At 40.1% G+C, this 20,632-nt stretch overlaps 1 protein-coding gene across 4 annotated transcripts in view; it reads right to left on the minus strand.

The window, feature by feature from the left end:
* LOC143029704 (fatty acid hydroxylase domain-containing protein 2-like) overlaps positions 1-20,632 on the minus strand; it is an 85,545-nt gene that overhangs the window by 35,799 nt on the left and 29,114 nt on the right. For all 4 annotated transcript variants that reach the window (XM_076192550.1, XM_076192551.1, XM_076192552.1 and 1 more), the window contains exon 4: positions 9,333-9,478. In XM_076192550.1, the coding sequence (XP_076048665.1) occupies positions 9,333-9,478 (146 nt within the window). The remainder of the gene's footprint in view (positions 1-9,332; positions 9,479-20,632) is intronic.

Genomic DNA, 20,632 nt, shown 5'->3' on the forward strand with positions numbered 1-20,632 from the left:
TTACATTGTTTTGTATATTACATAGGATACATAATAAATATTATATTTGTACAATTGCGTTTGCATTATTCTTTTTAAAAACTAATTTGTATGATGTTATAAATGAACTTGTACAGTGGATATTAGCTGTGAGGTAAAGCGTTCTGAACCTTAGGTCTACATTACCATCCTGCTAGCTGCAAAAACTACCTGGGGTACAGTATATACCGGTATTTAATATGGAATGTCAGCATATGTGGATTTGGTGTTATACACGGTAATTTCAGGAACCTAACCCCTGCATTATTTGAGGGACTCCTGTACCTACAATCTTGTATCCATTAGTCCTAGTTAAGTTGGAGGTATCAATTTTAAAATATTTTTCCACATCCATGTTTTCAATTCCTTTGATAATTCTGAAGACCTCAATTAGGTCCTTCTCATTCTCCTTTTTGAGAGACTAAACAAATTAAGTTCTCTTAAGCACTCTTCATATGGCTTGTTCCTTAATCTTGGGATGAGCTTTGTCACTCTGCAATATACCTTTCCTAACTTTTGTATATCCTTCTTGTAGTATAGAGTTCAGCACTATATGCAGTATTCTAGGTTAGGCTGGAATAAGGCATTATAGAGATGAAGAATAATTTTATCAATTCTGAACTCAAAAGCTCTACCTATAAATCTAATTAATTTGTTTGCAGTTCTAATAACCTCCACGTACTGTTTGCTTGGTTTGAGATCATTTGAGATCACAACACCAAGGTCTTTCTCTTGTTCTACATTAGCTAATTGTACACCAATCATCATGTAGTTAGCCTGAAATTTACTATTACTATTACCAATATGAAGTATATAAAGAGGAAGACTCTGTTCATACAGAAATGATGACATTTTTATTATACTATCACTGTCCCTCCATTATGCTGTCTCCCAACCCATTGTTACTGTCCTGTAACATTTCTCTGAATATTTATTTCCTTTTTTCACCTACCTTGCGGTGGGGGAAAAGAATACCGCCACTAAGTCTTCCCACTTGAGCTGTATGAGGCAACAAAAATGGGACGGGGATAGGACTAAGAATCCTGCTACCTATAGCCCCACAGGGGACATTGTTAAAGAAAAGCAAAAGCATAAGAGGGTCTAGGAGTTTTCCAACCAGTACCCTAAGGTTTGGGTCTTTTAATGTGTGTGGATGTGGTACAGATGAGAGTAAAAGGAAAGAGATAGGCAGTATGTTTGTGAGAAGAAAGATGTGTTGGAAGTGAGTAAAACTAAGTTGAAAGGGAGGTGTGAGTGTGAGTTTGGGAGTGTAGTTGGGAGGTTCTCAGTAGAGGATGGGGGAGAGGAGGGGTGGCTATACTAGTAAGTGAAGAGATAGGTAAGTGTGTAGTGGAGTGGAAGGAGGTTTCTTCAAGGTTAATGTGGATGAAGGTGAAGCTAGGAAGGGAGATGTGGGTTTTTGTAAGTGCATATGGGCCTGGTAGTGAGAAGAGTGTAGAGGAAAGGGAGGCTTTTTGGATGGATTTAAATGAGTGCATAGAGGGATTAGGGAGAAATGTCAATGTAGTTATATTGGGAGACCTTAATGCTAGGGTAGGAAATGAACCAATAGACAGAATGATTGGGAAGTATGGAGTTCCAGGAAAAAATTGTAGTGGAGAGATGATGGTGGAGATGTGTCTAGAGACTTGATTATAGTAAATACACTGCTTAGGAAGAAAGTCAAGCATAAGTACATATGGGAGAGGGTAGTGATTGGAAGGGTGGTAGATAGAGCGTTAATGGACTATATAGTGGTAATCAAGAGTATAGTAGGAAGAGTTAAGGATGTACATGTTCTAAGGGGAGAGAGTGGGGAAATATCAGATCATTTTTTGGTGGAAGGCAAGTTCAGAGTGGAAAATAGGTGGAGAGAGAGGAAAAGGACAGAAGGTAGAAAGGTACTTAGAGTGAACTGCTTAAATGAGAAAGAAAAGGAGAAGGAGTATAAGAGGAAGCTGATAGAGGAGTGAGAGTGAAGGATAGAGTAGAACTAGGAGTGGAGGAGGAATGGGGATGGTTCAAGGAGGGAGTAATAAGGTGTGCAAAGATGGTGTGTGGAACAAGGAGGATGGGAGGAAATAGAAGGAAGGGTGGGATGAGGAAACAAAGAAGAGTGTAGAAGAGAAGCAGGCTTTCACAGATTGGTTACAATTTAGGACGAGGGAATCACATGAGAGGTACAAAGTAAAGAGAAGAGAAGTAAAGCATAAGGTTAAGGAGGCAAAGAGGAGGGCAGATGTGAAATGGGGTAAGAGTATGACAGAAAATTTTGAAAGTAATAAAAAATGTTTTGGAAAGAAATTAAAAGAGGAAGAGGAGGTGAATCAAGTAGAGAAGAAAAGGTAAAAGGTGCAGATGGAGAGATAATAATGGAAGAGAAGGCAATGAGAGGAAGGTAGGCAGAGTATTTTAGGGAGTTGCTTAATGTGAAGGAGGATAGGGAGGGAAAGGTAGTTGCAATGGGAAGTGCTAAGAAAATGACAGTGATGAATGAGGAAAATGGAGGAGAAATATGGAAAGATGAAGTGAAGGCAGTTGTTAAGATGATGAGGGCAGGTAAGGCACCTGGGTTGGATGGATGCCATGCAGAATGTCTGAAAAAAGGAGGTACAGTTATGGTATACTGTCTGGTGAGGTTATTTAATGTTTGTTTAAGAGAGGGTAGAGTGCTGGAGGATTGGAGGAGTGCCTATATAGTTCCATTTTACAAGGGAAATGGGGACAAGAGTGAGTGTAGTAGTTTCAGAGGGATCAGCTTGTTAAAGTGTAATTGAGAAGGCTTATGGGTGGGTTTTGAATGAGAGAATTAGGAGAAGAACAGGAGTAATAGGTGAGGAACAGTGTGGGTTTAAGACAGGGAGGGGTTGTGTAGATCAGATTTTTGTAGAAAGGCAGATATGTGAAAAAGCTATAGGAAAAGATAAGGATGTTTTTTGGGCTTTTATGGATCTGGAAAAGGCTTATGACAGGGTAGACAGGAAGGCAATATGGGAGGTTTTGCAAATATATGGAATAGGAGGAAAGCTGTTAAGGGCAGTGGAGAATTTTTACGAGAGTAGTAAAGCTTGTGTTAGAATTAGAAATGGAGAGAGTGAGTTGTTTGAGGTAAAGCTGGGACTTCATCAGGGATGTGTTATGTTGCCCTGGCTGTTCAATTTATACATGGATGGGGTGGTGTGAGAGGTGAATGTAAGGGTAGTGGGTCAGGGATTGGAGATGGTTAAAGAAAATGGAGAAAAATGGGAGATAAGACAGTTGTTGTTTGCTGATGACACTGCACTTATAGCAGGATCAGAGGAAGGAATGAGGAAGCTAGTGACAGTTTGGGAAGGTGTGTGAAAGAAGGAAGTTGAAGATAAATGTGGGGAAATGTAAGGTGATGAGATGTACAAGGGGAGAGAGTGGCAGCAGACTGGAAGTGAGTATTAAGGGAGAGAGACTGGAGGAAGTGGATAGTTTTAGATACTTGGGCACTAATGTGACAGGAAAGGGAGTGGGGATGGAGGTAGAATGTAGATTGAGAGAAGTAAATACCTTGGGGAATTGAAAAGTGTAGTGAGAAATAAACATTTGGGAATGGATGCTAAGAGGAGATTGTATGAAGAAGTGATTGTGCTGACAGCACTGTATGGGGCAGAAACATGGAACATAAGAAAAGAATGTGAGATGAAATGCCTGAGAAGAATGATAGGGGTTACTACGCTAGATAGCGTGAGAAATGAGGAGGTAAGGAGGAGAACAAGGGTGGAAAGGGAGTTGGGAGATAGGGTTGATGAAAGAGTACTAGGATGGTTTCGACATATGGAAAGAATGAGTGAAGAAAGATTAGTAAAAGAGGTGTGGAAGGCAGAGGTGGAAGGAGTGAATAAGTGGGGGCGACCTAGGATGAGATGGATGGATGGGATAAAAGGGGCATTGAGAAAGAGGGAAATGTCTATTGAGAAAGGACAGGAGAGAACAGAAGATAGGAGTGAATGGAGAAGGGTTGTGCATGGATGATGCTGTGATGCATGAGGGGGAGTGGGTGGGGGATGGGGGGGTGAGGGAGAATGTGTGAGAAATAAACTGATGCAGCCCGAGGAGATTTCTCTCCATCTTCTCCTTTTCTGCAGGAGGGGACAGAGAGGGGGGGAGGGGTCGCTGAATTAATGAAGCGGCCTTGCTGTGGATGTGCTGTGTCTTGTGACACTGCTTCTGACCCAAGGCAGTGGACAAGATGCAGGGATGGCCCATCATTCAGGAGGTGCCAAGATAAGAGGGAGGGGTATTTACCTAGTTGTAATATACAGGAGGGGAGCTATGCTCGTGATGACCCGTCTTTGTATCTCTCCGCATTAAGTTTTATCTTAAAATCTTGTATAGTGTTTGCACATACTGTTTTGTTGTCTAATTTGTTCCATGTATCTATCGCTCTGTGGGAAACTGTTCCTTTTCAGATTTTTTCTATAAATGTCCTTTTTTAGTTTTTTTCCATGTCCTCTCATTTTACCGTTGTCCCACACTAACCAGTCGTTCCTGTCTAAAACTTCCATTTCTTTCATTATTCTGTAGTCAGCAAATCTCCTCTTTTTCTTCTCTGTTCCAGAGTTGGTAGATTCAATTTGGACAGTATTTGCTCATATGTTAGTTCGGCGAGAATCAGTGCAAGTTTGGTTGTTGCTCTTTGTATTCTTTCTAGTTTCTTAATATTCTTTTTGGTACTGGGTGTCCAAAGTGATGCTGCGTACTCAAGTTTTGGTCTTATTAGGGTAGTTAGTATTTTCTTTATAGTTTCTTCATCCATATAAGCAAATGCCACTTTGATTGACCTCAATAAGTTGTAGGTTTCTCCGAATATTTTATTTATATGCTTATCTGGTTTCATGTCCTTTCCAATCATCACTCCAAGATGTTTTTCCGAGTTTGCTTTTTTCATTTTTTCTTCCCTAATTCTGTAATCTTTTGATATTCTGTTTTTGTTCTTTCCAAATTCCATTATACTGCATTTCTTTATATTAAATTTTACTTCCCACTTTTGAGTCCAATTCCAGATCGTGTCCAGATCTTGTTGCAATGAGTTGCAGTCCTCTTCCGTTTTTACCTTCTTTAGTAATTTTGCATCATCTGCAAAGAAATTCATATGGCACTCCACGCCTTTATTCATGTCATTAATGTATACGGCAAACATGATTGGGGCCAGTACTGATCCTTGCGGGGCACCGCTTTTTACTTCTTCCCAGTTGGAGAATTTTTCTCTCTCATTTTCCTCCCAATCAGGAAGTCTTTCATCCATTCCAATAATTTTCCTCTGATGCCACCTTTTGACTCTATCTTCTTTATTAGTTTCCTGTGTGGTACCTTATCGAATGCTTTTTGCAGGTCCAGAAAAGCACAGGCTGCCCACCCATCTCTTTCTTGTATTATGTCTATTAATCTTGAGTAAAAGCAGATCAAGTTTGTTGTACATGATCTCCCTTGTCTGAATCCAAATGAATTTGGGTTCAGTATAGATTTTTCTTTCAGGTATTTAACCCATCTGTTTTTGAAAACTCTTTCACAAATTTTTGCTTTTGTACTTGTTAGTGAGATCGGTCTGTAGTTAGATGGATCTTCCTTATCACCTCCCTTATAAATTGGTACAACGTTTGCCTTCTTCCAGTCCAGTGGCACTTTTCCTTCTTTAAGTGAGGATTTAATTATATTATATATTTTGTCAGTTAATTCTTCCATATATTCTTTCAGTATCCAGTTTGCAATTCTGTCTGGGTCATGTGATTTTCTGACATTAAGGGTTTTAATTTGGTCACCGATTTATTTTTATGTTAAGATTATTTCTTTCATTGCTGGGGATAATTCTCTCTTTCTACACTGTTAGGCGAGTTTTCTATAGTGAATACTGATCTGAAGTGGTTGTTCATAATTTCAGCCATTTCCAGTTCTTCTGTATATTCCTTTTTATCTTGGCGCAGTTTTTCTATTTCTTGTTTGTTTTTCAGTTTTCCATTTACATATTTGTAAAATAGTTTGGGTTCTTCCTTACATTTGTCAATTATCTTTTTTTTGTATTTTCTCTTTTCATCTCTGCGTATTTTTACATATTCGTTTCTTAGTTTGATGTACATTTGCCATTTGCTTGGTTTCTTATCTCTTTTCCATTTTTTCCAAGCTTTGTCTCTTTTGTCCTTAGCTTCACTACATCTTTTGTTGTACATATTTGTTCACTCCTTCATTATAAATTTCTTTTGGTATGTTCCATTTTTCTTCTATCCCTGTATCTCCGTTTTGGAATTTTTCCCAGTTTGCATTGCGAAAGAATGTTTTAAGTTTCTCAAAGTTTGTTTTGTTATACATTGGTCTTCCTATTCTATGTTTATCATTTTTGCTTTGATCCATTTGTTCTTTCAATTCCATTTCTATTAGTACATGGTCACTTTTTCCTATCGGAGTTTTGTAATCAATTTTTTCAATAATCTCAGGTTCTGTCGTAAGTATTAAGTCTAATTTTGAGGGTTCTTCATTTTCTCTGTATCTAGTATTTTCTCTAATTCACTGAGTCATTGTGTATTCAGTTGTCAAGTCAAGGAGGACATTGCCCCAGTGTTTCTCTCCCCCTTTCACTGTCATTTCTTCCCAATATATTTCTTTTGAATTAAAGTCACCCATAATTACTGTACAACCACTCCTCATTTAACGACGACAATTGGGACCAGCGCGCCGTCGTTCACCGAATTGGTCGTTAAGCGAAAGTGTATACATATACATACATGTACTGTATGTACAATGTCCAGCAATACATGTATCTTTATTTTCGTGTATTTTCCCTCTTTTATACAATACATTAAAGCTTTATTTACTGTTTATTTACGGTGGTTAGGTTGCTGAAATTACCGAATATGACCAAATCCGCATATGCTGACATTCCATATTGAAAACCGGGGTATTTTTTTAGTTTTGACCATGGGCGCAATATAGCAATAGAAAATTAATTATTAATTTTGTAAATTAAAATGTATCAACGTAATATGCAATTTTGTGGGCGGAAATGAAAGTAAAAAATACCATGCTACAAGAAAATATGCTAATGAACAAAGTCGGTAGCATAGGATTAGGGCGCCATCTTGTCGTCTGCCAACGTCTCTCATGACGACGACAACGAGGACGAGCCGGATGACATTTAATTTGCAGGTAATGATTTATCAAACACAGGTTAGGTTAGTTTAGTTTAGGTTAGACGAATTTATCATCCTTTCATTTCTTCGACATCGGCATCTATCATAACAAACATTACCATTCGTCCGACATGACTTCGTTACTTACGAAATTTGTTTTAGCACCTTCTCTTTTATTTCCGCTCACAAAATTGCATATTACGTTGATACATTATAATTTACAAAATTAAGAATTAATTTTCTATTGCTATATTGCGCCCTTGGTCGAAACTAAAAATATACCACTACGGGTATATATTGTACCCCAGGTAGTTTTTGCAGCTTGCAGGATGGTAATGTAGACCTAAGCTTCAGAACACTTTACCTCACAGCTAATATCCACCGTACAAGTTCATTTATAACATCATACAAATTTGCCTCAGCCAACTTAATTATCGTACACGACGTCGTAACTTCGGGAGATTTGCGTTAAACGAATATTGGTCTGTCATAAAGCCCGTCGTTACTTCGAGTTGTCGTTAACTGAGTAGGCCGTTAAACGAGGAGTGGGTGTATCTCTCCATTTTTTAAAGTCTGCTCGCTGGAAGTTTGGTACCTTTTCGAAGGTGTTATTTTGTAGATCAATGTTGTAATTGATGTTGAATGTGAGGATATTGTGGTCACTGGTGCTGAATTTCAGTTCAACATTTAAACTCCTTACTTGGTTTTTGTTAGTGGAAAGAACATTACCAAGAACATTTTCTCCTAGTGTTGATTTGCAAATATGTTGATACAAGGATTAGTACAGTGGAAAAGCTACTGATTGTTTAATGTGGGCCTAGGTGAGAGGGTAGTGTTTCTGTGCACTGGAGGAGTGCATGTTTTGTTCCACTATACATAGGAAAGGGGGCATATATGAATATTGTTTTCAGAGGGATCACTAAGTGAAGTGTAGTTGGTAAGGTATATGGATGTTACATGAGAGGATTAGGAGGGGAACAGAAGGAGTAGGTGAGGAAAAATGGTGTGATTGGCAGAGGAAGAGGTTGTATCAATAACATTTGATATAGTGAAAAGTTTATGGAAAAGGCTTTAGGGCTTTTATGTAATTAGAGAAAGTGTATGATAGGGTTGATAGAGGGGAAAGGAATGTGTTGCAGATGTGATCAAAGGTTTTTAAGGACATAGTTCGGCTTGCACAAGGGTTGGGAATGAAGAGTTTGTGGTATGAGGTGAAGATGGGCCTGTGCCAGGGTTGTGTTATGTTACCATGGTTGTTCCGTGTGCATATAGGTGGGATGGTGACAGAAGTGGAGACAAGGGTGCTAGGAAGGGGTTTAGAGCCAGAGAGAGTGGAGGGAACTGGGAGATGACCCAGTTGCTGTTTATAGATGACAATGTCCTCATAGCAGAATCAGAGAATAGATTGAAGTAGTTGGTGGCAGAGATTGGGATGGTATAGGGGAGAGGGAAGTTCAAAGTAAATGTTGGCAAAAGTAAAGTGTTGAGATGTAGAAGGGATGAAGGTGGCAGTGGAATGGAGGTGAAGTGTTAAAATGTGAATGACTGGTGGGAATGGACAGCTCTACTTATAGCAAGGAATGGAATGGAGGCACAGGTCAATTTGTGAGTAAGGTGGTAATGAGGAACCTACCCAAGAGGAGCATAGCTGCAGCCAAAGCTATCATCTTTGCTCTATGTACTTGGACTGTTGGGGCAGGTAACTGTTTCAGCTGGGAATCATAGAGTGCAGGATTCAAGTCCACAACTAAGTGAATGTAAGACCAACATGCTTCCAATTATACCACCAGCATGAGTATGGGAATCAAGAAAATATCCAGGGGAAATATAAAAAGTTACGAGAAATAGGAATCTGGGGATGAACACAATAAGAAGGATGTGCAAAGGAATGATTGTGCCCTTGAGCTCTATAGAGCAGAGACTTGGAATTTTATGAAATAGCCTAAACATGTTTGAGATAAAGTGTTTAAGAAGTATGGTAGGGGTTACAAGGATGCATAGCCTGAGAAATATAGAGGGGAGGTGAAGAAAAGGGGTGGAAAGTGAGCTGGCTGATTAAGTTGATCCTCTTCACCTTTCATCATGTTTCATCCCTGACAACCTCCATAATCATTTTTAACTGTTAAATTGTAACAAAAACTAACAAATAGAAATTATGCTTACTTTGATAAGCCTCCAGGTTTCCACAGGTTCATTCATTCCTGGTTGAATTTTGTAGCGACGCAGGCAGGCTGGTTTGTTGGTGACATCCATAAATATATAGATGCTTGCTACAGTCCAGAATACAATATATGTCACAATAGTTGTGCCTGGTAAAAGGAATGAAAATATATAAGGACCAAACACTACAGATACATACAACAGGGTCAGCAACCCAAATATCATGAACCGACTGGAAAAACCAGAAGAGAGACGTGTGGAACCAGTTTTATGCTGCTGGTTTATTTTTATTTACATTTCTAAGGTTGTACTTGTGTTGTTATGTTATGTTATGGGAAGAATGGGTATGATTGAGGGCTCATACAGAGAACTGCATGCCTATTATTTCCATGTACTGTTCCCATTGGCTTCCAGGTTGATTCCTAGTCCCCCCCATAGATACATGTGCACACTTTTTCCAGCTTCAGACTAGATTAAAAGCTATATATTCATTTATAATTCATATGTACGTTTTATCCTCTATAAACTGCATATGTTCCTTTACCTTAATGGTTATGACATATATTTGTCCTACACTTTTGGAAAAAAAATCCTATTCCCATCCTATCCCCCCACCCTCTTTGTCTCACCGCTACCCCTATCCCACCCTTGGGCAGTGCCACCCACTTAGGGAACCAATGTTTTAAAGGGAAGATTTTAATTTCTATGTAAATGTACTGGAGTGGTTTTAGTGCATCCTGTTATTATTGTTAATACCATGTTTAGTATGTGTGTTGGTGGCATAACTGGAAGCATGCTAGTCTCACATTTGCTTGGTTATGGATTCATATCCTATACTTCTCTCCAATTCCCAGCAGACTTATATACCCAGTCCAAGTACATAGGGCAAAGGTGATGGCTTAGGCCATGGCTACATACTTCCTAGAGTGGGCTCCTCTCCTTCTCATATTTTGTATAGTTTGTAAGGTGTGTGTTTTCTGTGTCTGTGAGGAACTATACCAGGTGCTTAATGCATGGGCTGAATGTCATGTAACAAATGTGAGGCTCAGGATTTTTGGGCTCTTGTCCAAAAGAAGGAGCTAACCATTTAATTTCACTCTTCGATGTTTCATGGTAGTCTTGGAGAACAATTGTAGATTTCTGAGGGAAGGCTTCCATTTTATTCTGTCTTGGCCATTGTTCTAGTTTGTGTGAGTATGTGCAGGTGATCTTGCCAGCTGTTTTGTAGTTGTTGTGCTGGGTTATTGTCAGGTTATCTATATAATATGGTACACACTTTGATGGTATTTTCTAGATTTCATGTGGAGAGATCACTTGTGAAAAAGTTGAATAATGTGAGATTATTGTTCTTTGGGGGAATTCCAATGAACAATAGTCTGGTCCCAGATATTTGGTTGATTTTGGTTACTATGCACTCTCTTCCAGCTAAGATATCTGTTAGCCACTTCTTGTCATTGTTGTAGATATCCTCGATTATCTTTCCTGATAGCATATTGTCATGTTCCATGATGTGCTATGTATCATGTTTGCAATGTGTCATGTTCCCTGATGTGCCATAATGGATATAACACAAAGAGACACGGATGTGGCACCATGAGCCACATCCTAGAAAGAGCCATAATTGCTTGCCATCCTTAATGTAAATATCTATTGATGTTAAATTCAACCAATTAGTAGGTTATCAAGTTAGAAAATAAGATTTGAACATGAGCTTGGCTGTACCTTATATAAGTACCCTAGTTGCAGGATACCCATGGACCAGTGGCAGAATAGTACACAAATAGGACATTTTGCTAGGGAGGTCAGGGGTCACCAAAACAACAACAGAGCAGAAAACTAGCATTGCCCTAAATTAAATTTTTTCTCTCTATAAAATTAGTCAGCCAGTGTTCATAAGTTTGTAAGCCTTCTTCACACAAAAATAGAGAAGTGGATAGATTGTGTGAAGCCAGGCAGATAGGAATAGGATAGGCTTACAAATGAAACAAATTGGCATTTACCACTGGCACTGTGTCATGTGGTTCTGTATGAAAAGGAGATGTGGCCCATGGCTCTCTCTGATCCCCTTACCTACACTCTGTTCATATCCTCTGATTTATTGTAAGTTATAACATATATTTCTATCATGATATGGTTTAACATCACAAACTCCCCCCACTGGAAGGCTAGGACGGTGCCCCTCACAGAGAGCTTTTATTGTAAATTAAATAATTAGTTTTGTACCTCACCCTTTCTTTTGTCCTTGTGAAGTGAGAAAATCCCTTTAACAGGCACATACTAGCTACTAGATTGAAGGAACTGTTCAAATCACAGCCAAGATTCAATACATCAACTCAAATACAGAGGCTAATCCATGACATATAAATGGGAGCCTTCTGTCCAGGATCAATTTTCTTCTTCCCTGGATAAAGAAATTGGTGCATGCAAAATACTCGATAGAAAATAGGAGGATAGATAAGTTAGGTTGCTGAGTGAATTCAAACCATGATCAATCACAGAAACAGAAATGCGTCTGCCATATTTATTGTTTACAAGAGAATAGGCATTCAAATAAAAAACGAAATATGTCTCATTCAAACAGTTCAAGTAATACATACATACATATACCAAAGGTTTTTGCCCCTTACAAGGGAGGTAGCCAATAAGAAAAAGGCATAAAAACTATTCCCACCCATTTCATCCCTTAATACACTCCACTCCACCCTCCCTCTTATCTTAGCACCTCCTGGATGATGGGTCATCCCTGCATCCTATCCACTGCCCTGGGTCAGAGGCGGTGTCACAAGACACAGCACATCCACAGCAAGGCTGCTTCATTAAATCGGCGACCCCCCTCTCCATCCCCTAATGCAGAAAAGGAGAAGACGGGGAGAAATCCCTTCGGCCTGCATCAAATTTTTCTCACACATACTACCACATCCCCATCCCCCCACCCATTCCACCTTATGCATCAAAACATCATCCATATACAACCATTCTCCATTCACCCCTGTCTTCTGTTCTCTCCTGTCCTTCCTCAACAGACATTCCCCTCTTCCCCAAAGCCCCTTTCACCCCATCCATCCATCTCATCCTAGGTTGCCCCCTCATGTTCACTCCCTCCACATCTGCCTTTCATACCTCTTTTACTAGTCTTTCTTCACTCATTCTTTCCATGTGTCCAAACCATCCCAATACTATTTCATCCACCCTATCTCCCAACTTCCTTACCACCCATTCTCCTTCTCACCTCCTCATTTCTCACTCTATCCAGCCTAGTAACCCCTATCATACTTCTCAGACACCTCAGGGGGGAGATAGTGATTCAGGCACAGACTTAGAAGAGACTTACAGAATTGGTCGCTATACTAAGGATAGGAATCGACCTCTAAAGATAAAACTAAGGTCACAAGTGGTAGTAGAAGACATATTTGAAAAAGTAGGTAACTTGGCAAAGAGTGAAAAATACAATAAGATATGGATAAAAAGAGAAATGAGTACCGAGGAATTAGAAAAAGAAAGGGCGCTAAGAGAAGAAGCAAAGGAAAAAAACTTGAAAAGATCGGAGACAGAATGCAAAGAATTCCAGTGGAGAGTAATAGACTTGAGATTAAGACAATGGCGCTTCAAAACGAACAAAACAAGGGAAGAAGAAACCAGGGAGAAGGAAGAAAATTAAAAGTGGCCTATACCAACATTGACGGACTAATTTCGGGACTGAACGAACTCAATGATTATCTGTTAGAAGCAAAACCAGACATAATGGGAATTGTAGAGACTAAACTAAGAGGTGAAATACCATCCACTGTTATCGGACAAGGTTTATACAACTACTGGATAAAAAACAGGGACAAGAAACAGGGAGGGGGAATCATGTTCTTGGCCAAGAAAGACCTAAAGGTGACAAAAATTGCAGAGGGCAAAGGTAATGCTGAATTGATCATGATAAAAGTCGAAGGCAAGAATATGAAAAGTAGAAAGTTTGTGGTGACTTATGTGCCTCCAAAAACAAGCGCTTGGAAAGAAATCGAACATACAAAAATGCTAGATGACACAAGAAAATCACTCAATGAAATACTAATGGGTAAGGGTAATCTGGTAGTTATGGGGGACTTCAATTGCAAAGAAATTTGTTGGGACAGCATGACAGTGCAAGGAGGAGATGACTCGTGGGGCAATGTACTGCTAGATATGACCATGGAGTACACAATGACCCAATGGGTCCGTGAAAACACAAGGTACAGAAATAATGAAGAGCCATCGAAACTAGATCTAATATTTACAACAGAGCCTGAAATAGTGCATAAAGTCCAGTATGAGACACCAATTGGAAAGAGTGACCATGTACTCATCGAAACTATACTAAAGGAAGAAATAGACATAGAGAGGAACGAAAAGCATAGGAAAGGAAGACTGAGGTACAACAAAACAGACTTTACAAAACTAAAGACATTCTTCCGGAATGCAAACTGGGAAATATTTTACAGGGAAGAAACAGCAGTGGAAGAGAAATGGAATATATTGATGGAAAACTACAATGAAGGGGTAAACAGGCATGTACCAAGACAAAAGCGAGAGAGAGAGTACATTAAATGTTGGTTCAACAAAAGATGCAGTGAGGCAAAAGACAGAAGGGACAAAGCTTGGAAAAAGTGGAGAAAAGACAAAAAACAAAGCAAATGGCAAATTTATGTTAACTATAGAAATGAGTATGTTAATGTGAGAAGAGAGGAGAAAAGGAACCATGAGAAGGATATTATAGACAAATGCAAAGAGCAACCCAAACTATTCTATCGGTATGTGAATGGTAAACTTAAAACCAAACAGGAATTAGTGAAACTATGCCAAGGAAACATAGAATACACAGAAGATTTAGAGATGGCCGAAGTCATGAACAATCACTTTAAATCTGTTTTCACCAGAGAGAAAATACCAAATTGTGACATAGACAAAAACAAGAAATCTCCCCTCATGAATGAGTTTACAGCATCACTAAAGGAAATATCAGAACATTTATCAAGGCTGGATGTCAGAAAATCACATGGCCCGGACGGTATTGCAAATTGGATTCTAAAGGAGTGCAAAGAAGAACTAACAGACAAAATACACATCTTAATAAACAGCTCACTCAAAGAAGGAAAGATACCCGAGGACTGGAAAAACGCTAACATTGTACCAATACACAAAGGAGGAAACAAAGAAGAACCCACCAACTATAGGCCAGTATCACTAACAAGCACCATTGCCAAAATTTGTGAGAAAATAATCAAGAATAGATGGGTAAAACATCTGGAAGACAATGACATATTAAACCCAAGACAATTCGGATTCAGACAAGGAAGATCATGCTCCACAAACTTAATATGCTTTTACTCAAGACTAATAGACATAGTGCAAGAAAGAAATGGATGGGCTGATTGTGCATTCCTAGACTTGCAAAAAGCCTTTGACAAAGTACCACACAGAAAACTACTAAAAAAACTGGAACACATAGGAGGAATACAGGGAAACCTACTAAAATGGATAGAGGACTTTCTGACTGGTAGAAAGATGAGAGTAGTGCTCAGAGAAAAATATTCAGACTGGAAAGAGGTGATCAGTGGTGTACCGCAAGGATCTGTGCTGGCACCAATAATGTTTGCTATCTATATGAATGACATGGATGAGGACGTGAACTGCTACATGAGCTTCTTTGCCGATGACGCCAAACTGCTAAGGAAAATAGAAACTGATGAGGACTGTGAAGCACTGCAAGAAGACCTAAATAGGGTATGGAACTGGAGTCAGAAATGGGAAGTGGACTTTAATACTAAGAAGTGTAGCATAATGGAGTTTGGAAAAAGCAAAAACAGAATATCAGGAAAATATACAATTGGAACCAAAGAAGTAAAGAAAGTAGGATCCGAAAAAGATTTGGGAGTAATTATCACGAACGACTTGTCCTATGATATACAGATTAACAAAATTGTCGGGGAGACTTACAACTTGCTAAGATCAATAAAAGTGGCGTTTACATACTTGGACGAAGACATGATGAAAAAAATATTGGTTACATTGATAAGGCCTAGATTAGAGTATGCAGCGACATTGTGGTCCCCCAGTACCAAAAAGAATATAAAGAAAATAGAAAGAATCCAAAGAGCAGCTACAAAAATGGCACCTGCACTTGCAAACCTATCATACGAAGAGAGATTGGCTAAACTGGAGTTACCGACACTGGAGCAAAGAAGAGAGAGAGGTGACCTATTGACCATCTACAGAATCATGAAAGGCACAGAGGTACTCGATAGTGAGAACTTACTTAACTGGTCCTGGAGCTGCAACGTCTACGTCGTGGGACCACCCCCCAACCCCAAGAGTTGGGGGCCAAACAGCAGCAACTACCCCTGGCCATCAGCTCTACGCAGATGGCACCGATCCCCAAGGAGGAGCTACGCCTACCTGGGGGAGTACCACAATCCTTTTTTTCCAACACACAATGTTACGTTTTTTTCTGCACTGAGGGGTCATTTTCCGGCGATCACCCCTCTTCTTCTACTTTTAGCCGGAGATGTAGAGAGCAATCCTGGGCCCACCACAAAATACACATGCCCAACATGCTCTAAACCCATTACTTCGAGCAGACAGACAAAGGGCTCAGTTCAGTGCAATATGTGCAAAAACTGGGCCCACCTCACTTGTACAACACTTGCTGACACAAACCAATACACAAACACTTGGACATGTTCTACCTGCCCTCCAGTAACCCCAATCCCACCTCCCCAACCACAGCCAACACCCTTACCCACTCCCAATTTCCCTTTGCCCTTACCCCCGATTAGTACTCCCCTTCCTTTGTCCCCGATCTCTCCTTTCCCCCCCTCTGACCCAGATCCTACACCTTCCCCACTACCACCCCAACCTCCACCCCAAACGGCAACATACAACACATACAAAACACACAACATCAACATATTACAACACAACATTGACGGTATAAACACTAAAAAACATGAACTTGAACACTTTCTTAAACAACACAACATACACATTGCAATTCTACAAGAAACAAAATTAAGACACTCACACAAAACACCATCATTTCATAATTACACCACCATCAGACAAGACCGGACTGACGGCAATGGCGGTGGACTCATCACCCTGATCCACCATTCCATCTGTTTTGTGGACACAAGTGCCACAACCAAAATTCTCCTCCCTACCACAGATAACACAACAGAAACCCAATCCATTCGTATCCGCACAGGCAACAATTCAACACTAACAATAGTTAACATGTACATTCCCCCCCAATCATCCCCCACAGTTCCAAACACCTTCAGACCTCAACTCAGCCAACTAACCTCAATCCCCAACCTGATCATGGGTGGTGACTTCAACGCCAAGTCGTCTGCCTGGTTTGTCGACAACCCTGACACAGACAGAGGGCTTGATATACAGACTCAATTCGACTCATTGACTATCATGAACAACACACATAATCATACACATATCCCATACCAAGCCCTCTACACTCCCTCCTCTCCTGATATCACCTTTTGCTCCCCCTGCCTAACCCCAACAACATCATGGAGAGTGGTCGGAGCCCTTGGTTCTGACCACCTTCCAATCATCGTCACCACCAAAACAAGATGCACCCCAGCTGGCCACAGACACACTTACACCAATTACAAGAGAGCTAACTGGGAAGCCTTTAATGAAGAGACGGAACAACATTTTGAAACACTTAACAGTACACCAATCACAAACATAAACAATGCTGTGCACGCTTTTAATACAATCATACAAAACGCAGACAAGAGATACATCCCTAGAGGCAACAGAAAATCACACAACCCCAACTTCACACCAGAAATCCAAGGCCTCATCAGACAACGTGACACACTTAAACACGATACCCCCACACCTATCCCTCAAAACATAGCAGACCAAATACAAACACTAAACACTGTGATTGCCAATAAAATACATGAACAAAAAACACAAAATTGGCAAAACTTTATCAATACACTTGATCACAAAACAAACACCAGCAAATTGTACAAAACACTCAACAGCATCACACTATCCAACACTAACACTACACGCTCTCACGCAGCAATAATCACAACAACAGATAATCTACCCTCAAACAGACAACAAGCAAACGCACTCATACGTCATTTTGCACAGACGAGCCATCTTACATCTCACCCTGACGACCGACGCACCATTCGACGTAAGAAAGACTTTCCCACAGACTCAGACTATACACCCTTCATAGACAGTCAGACAAAACTCATATTGCATAGTCTCAAGCACTCATCTGCCTGTGGCCCTGATAACATAAGCAACATCCACCTAAAACACATTGGACCACAAGGTATACACGCACTCACAAACATTGCAAACTACAGCTATTCACACAACACAATACCCGACATCTGGAAGCATGGTAAAATAATCACCATTCCAAAACCGAACAAAGACCCAACAATCCCAACATCGCACCGCCCAATCACACTTCTCTGCACCCCCTCTAAAGTCATTGAACGCCTAATACTTAAACTTGTCACACCATATATTCCCCTTGCTGACTCACAACACGGTTTTAGGCCACTACACTCCACAAACACTCTTCTGACAAACCTCACACAAAGAATTTTAGATGGCATCAATTCAGATAGGCCCCACCACAGAACACTTCTTATAACATTGGACATTAGTAAAGCTTTTGATGCTATCCCCCGCCACAACCTAACAAATAAAATATATAACACAGACATGCACAATAACACCAAAAGATGGCTGGCCAATTATCTGGCAGGCAGGAATGCTCATGTGTCATATAATGGCCAATCATCGCACATCAGAAACATTAAGAACGGAGTACCACAGGGCTCAGTTCTATCCCCCACATTATTTAATCTATACATGCATGACTTACCCACGCCAGACACCTCAGAAATACAAATCTCTTCCTACGCAGACGACATAACAATCACATGCACACATCGTAACACAGACAAAGCTGCAGAAATAATCCAGCCTTACCTTGACACACTCAACACATGGTTCATCACAAACAGACTCAAAATAGCTCCAACCAAATCTACAGCAACACTTCTCACCAACTGGACAAAAGAACACAAATACATACCTCATCTCTACATCAACAACACTCTAATACCACACACAAACACACCGAAAATTCTTGGTGTAACATACGATACATCCATGTCTTTCAAACAACACCTCACAAACATAAAAAACAAATGCACACCTAGACTTAACGCACTTAAGTCAATCACTGGAACAACATTTGGACAAAACAAAGAAACTAATACAACAATATACAAACAATGCATACGCTCAGTGATGAATTATGCGAGTCCTGCATGGGCTCCTAATCTCAGTGAGACACACCACAACACCCTTCAAATCATACAAAACAAAGCCCTAAAAACAATTACAGGCTGCACAAATACATCACCTACAGACCATTTACACCATGAAACAAAAGTCCTCAAAGTCAAGGACCACCTCGACATGAGAGGCACACAAACACTTGCTGCAGCCACCACAAACACATCACACCCGCTACACTACATAGCAGAACACCCACACACACCAAGAAACATTAAAACTACACCCAAAGACCTTTATTACACACAGATACTCTCTTCTCTTCCTCCACAACCACCAAATACCAGCCTCCGGAAACATATTCATAATCATATCACTCACCGCTCCATTAACACACTGAAAGACAACACACTGCTGCATGCCAGACCCCCTGATATCCACCCTTCTGAATCCTCTCTCCCACGTAAGGACAGAGTCCACTTGGCCAGACTGCGATGCGGTCACCACCCAGCACTTCTAAGCTACCAGAAGAGGCTGGACGACCGTGTTGTGAACAGCTGCCCAGGATGTAACACTTCACCCCATACCATACAACACATAATGGAAGACTGCATTATACACAATCATGCACGCAAACAACACAACATACACTCTATAAAGGATTTGTGGGAAAACCCAGTTTTGGCTGTGGCATTCCTTGGGGAGACGGGACTGCTCGGACAGACAGTCTAGGGAACGACAACAACAACAACTTACTTAACTGGGACAAAAGAAACACAAGAGGACATGGAAAGAAAATAAAAAAACATAGCTATAGAAGAGAACTGAAGAAAAACAGTTTTCCTCATAGAGTTTTGGACACTTGGAACAAACTGGACAATGGAATAGTATGCGCAAAAACCATTCATGAGTTTAAAAACAAACTAGACACTGCAAGATACAAAGGCGGGACATCACGAGCATAGCTCCCCTTCCCGCAAAATACAACTAGGTAAATACAACTAGGTAAATACACACACACACCCTTTCACCGAATGGACGGCGAGAATTGGTGTTCCAAAGAAAAAGGAAAAACTACGTGGATCTCAACATCCAGGAAGTGCCTTTTTGTATTTATAGGGAAGGGGAGTGCTCGTGGAATAGTGGGGAAGTGATAGGGAAGAAGAAGGGAAGGGATATTGAGGGAAATGGAAGGAAATGAGGAAGAGAATGACATGGTCCAGGAAGCTAGGAGAAATGTAAACAAGAGACGAACTGAAGACGATGACTTTGGAGAGGACGGAATCAACAAAAATGTAAAGATTAGAAGTATAGATAAGAGCAATACAGTAGAAGGTGATGAGAATATTTTCCAGGGATTTAAAGAGGGTGGGGGGGACACAACCCCCCCCCCCCCCGTAAAGGGTGGAGAAGACTCATGGGGAAATGTTCTACTTGAGATGATTATTGACCACACAATGACACAATGGATCCAAGAGAACACTAGGTATAGAAATGAAGAAGAACCATCGAGACTAGACCTAATAATCACATCAGAACCTAAAATAGTGGAAAAGATAGAATACCAGGCACCAATAAGCAAAAGTGACCACATATTGATAGAACTAGAACTAAATGAGAAAAAATACATGAAAAGAAATGAACAATATATAAAAAGGAAGATTGATGTACGAAAAAACAAATTTTGATAAAATAAGAGAATTCTTCCAAAATGAAAACTGGGAAAGAATACACAAAGAAGATACAACAGTAGAAGAGAAATGGAATATTTGAGTAAGATGGGTATGCCTCGGGAACAGGGCTGTGGGGTCGAAGTCAGAGTCATGGAGTCGGAGATGGAGTCAGAAGCAATTACGGTGTCACTGGAGTCTGAGTCGGTAAAAATATACTGACTCTGACTCCAGTTAAAATAGCCTAAACTTCTTTTATAAAGTATTTTCATTTTTTTTTTTTTTTTTTTTGTATTTGCAAAACTA

Source organism: Oratosquilla oratoria, chromosome 11, assembly GCF_046742065.1.
Source record: "Oratosquilla oratoria isolate Oo_2021 chromosome 11, ASM4674206v1, whole genome shotgun sequence".
Taxonomy (NCBI): Eukaryota; Metazoa; Arthropoda; class Malacostraca; order Stomatopoda; family Squillidae; genus Oratosquilla; species Oratosquilla oratoria.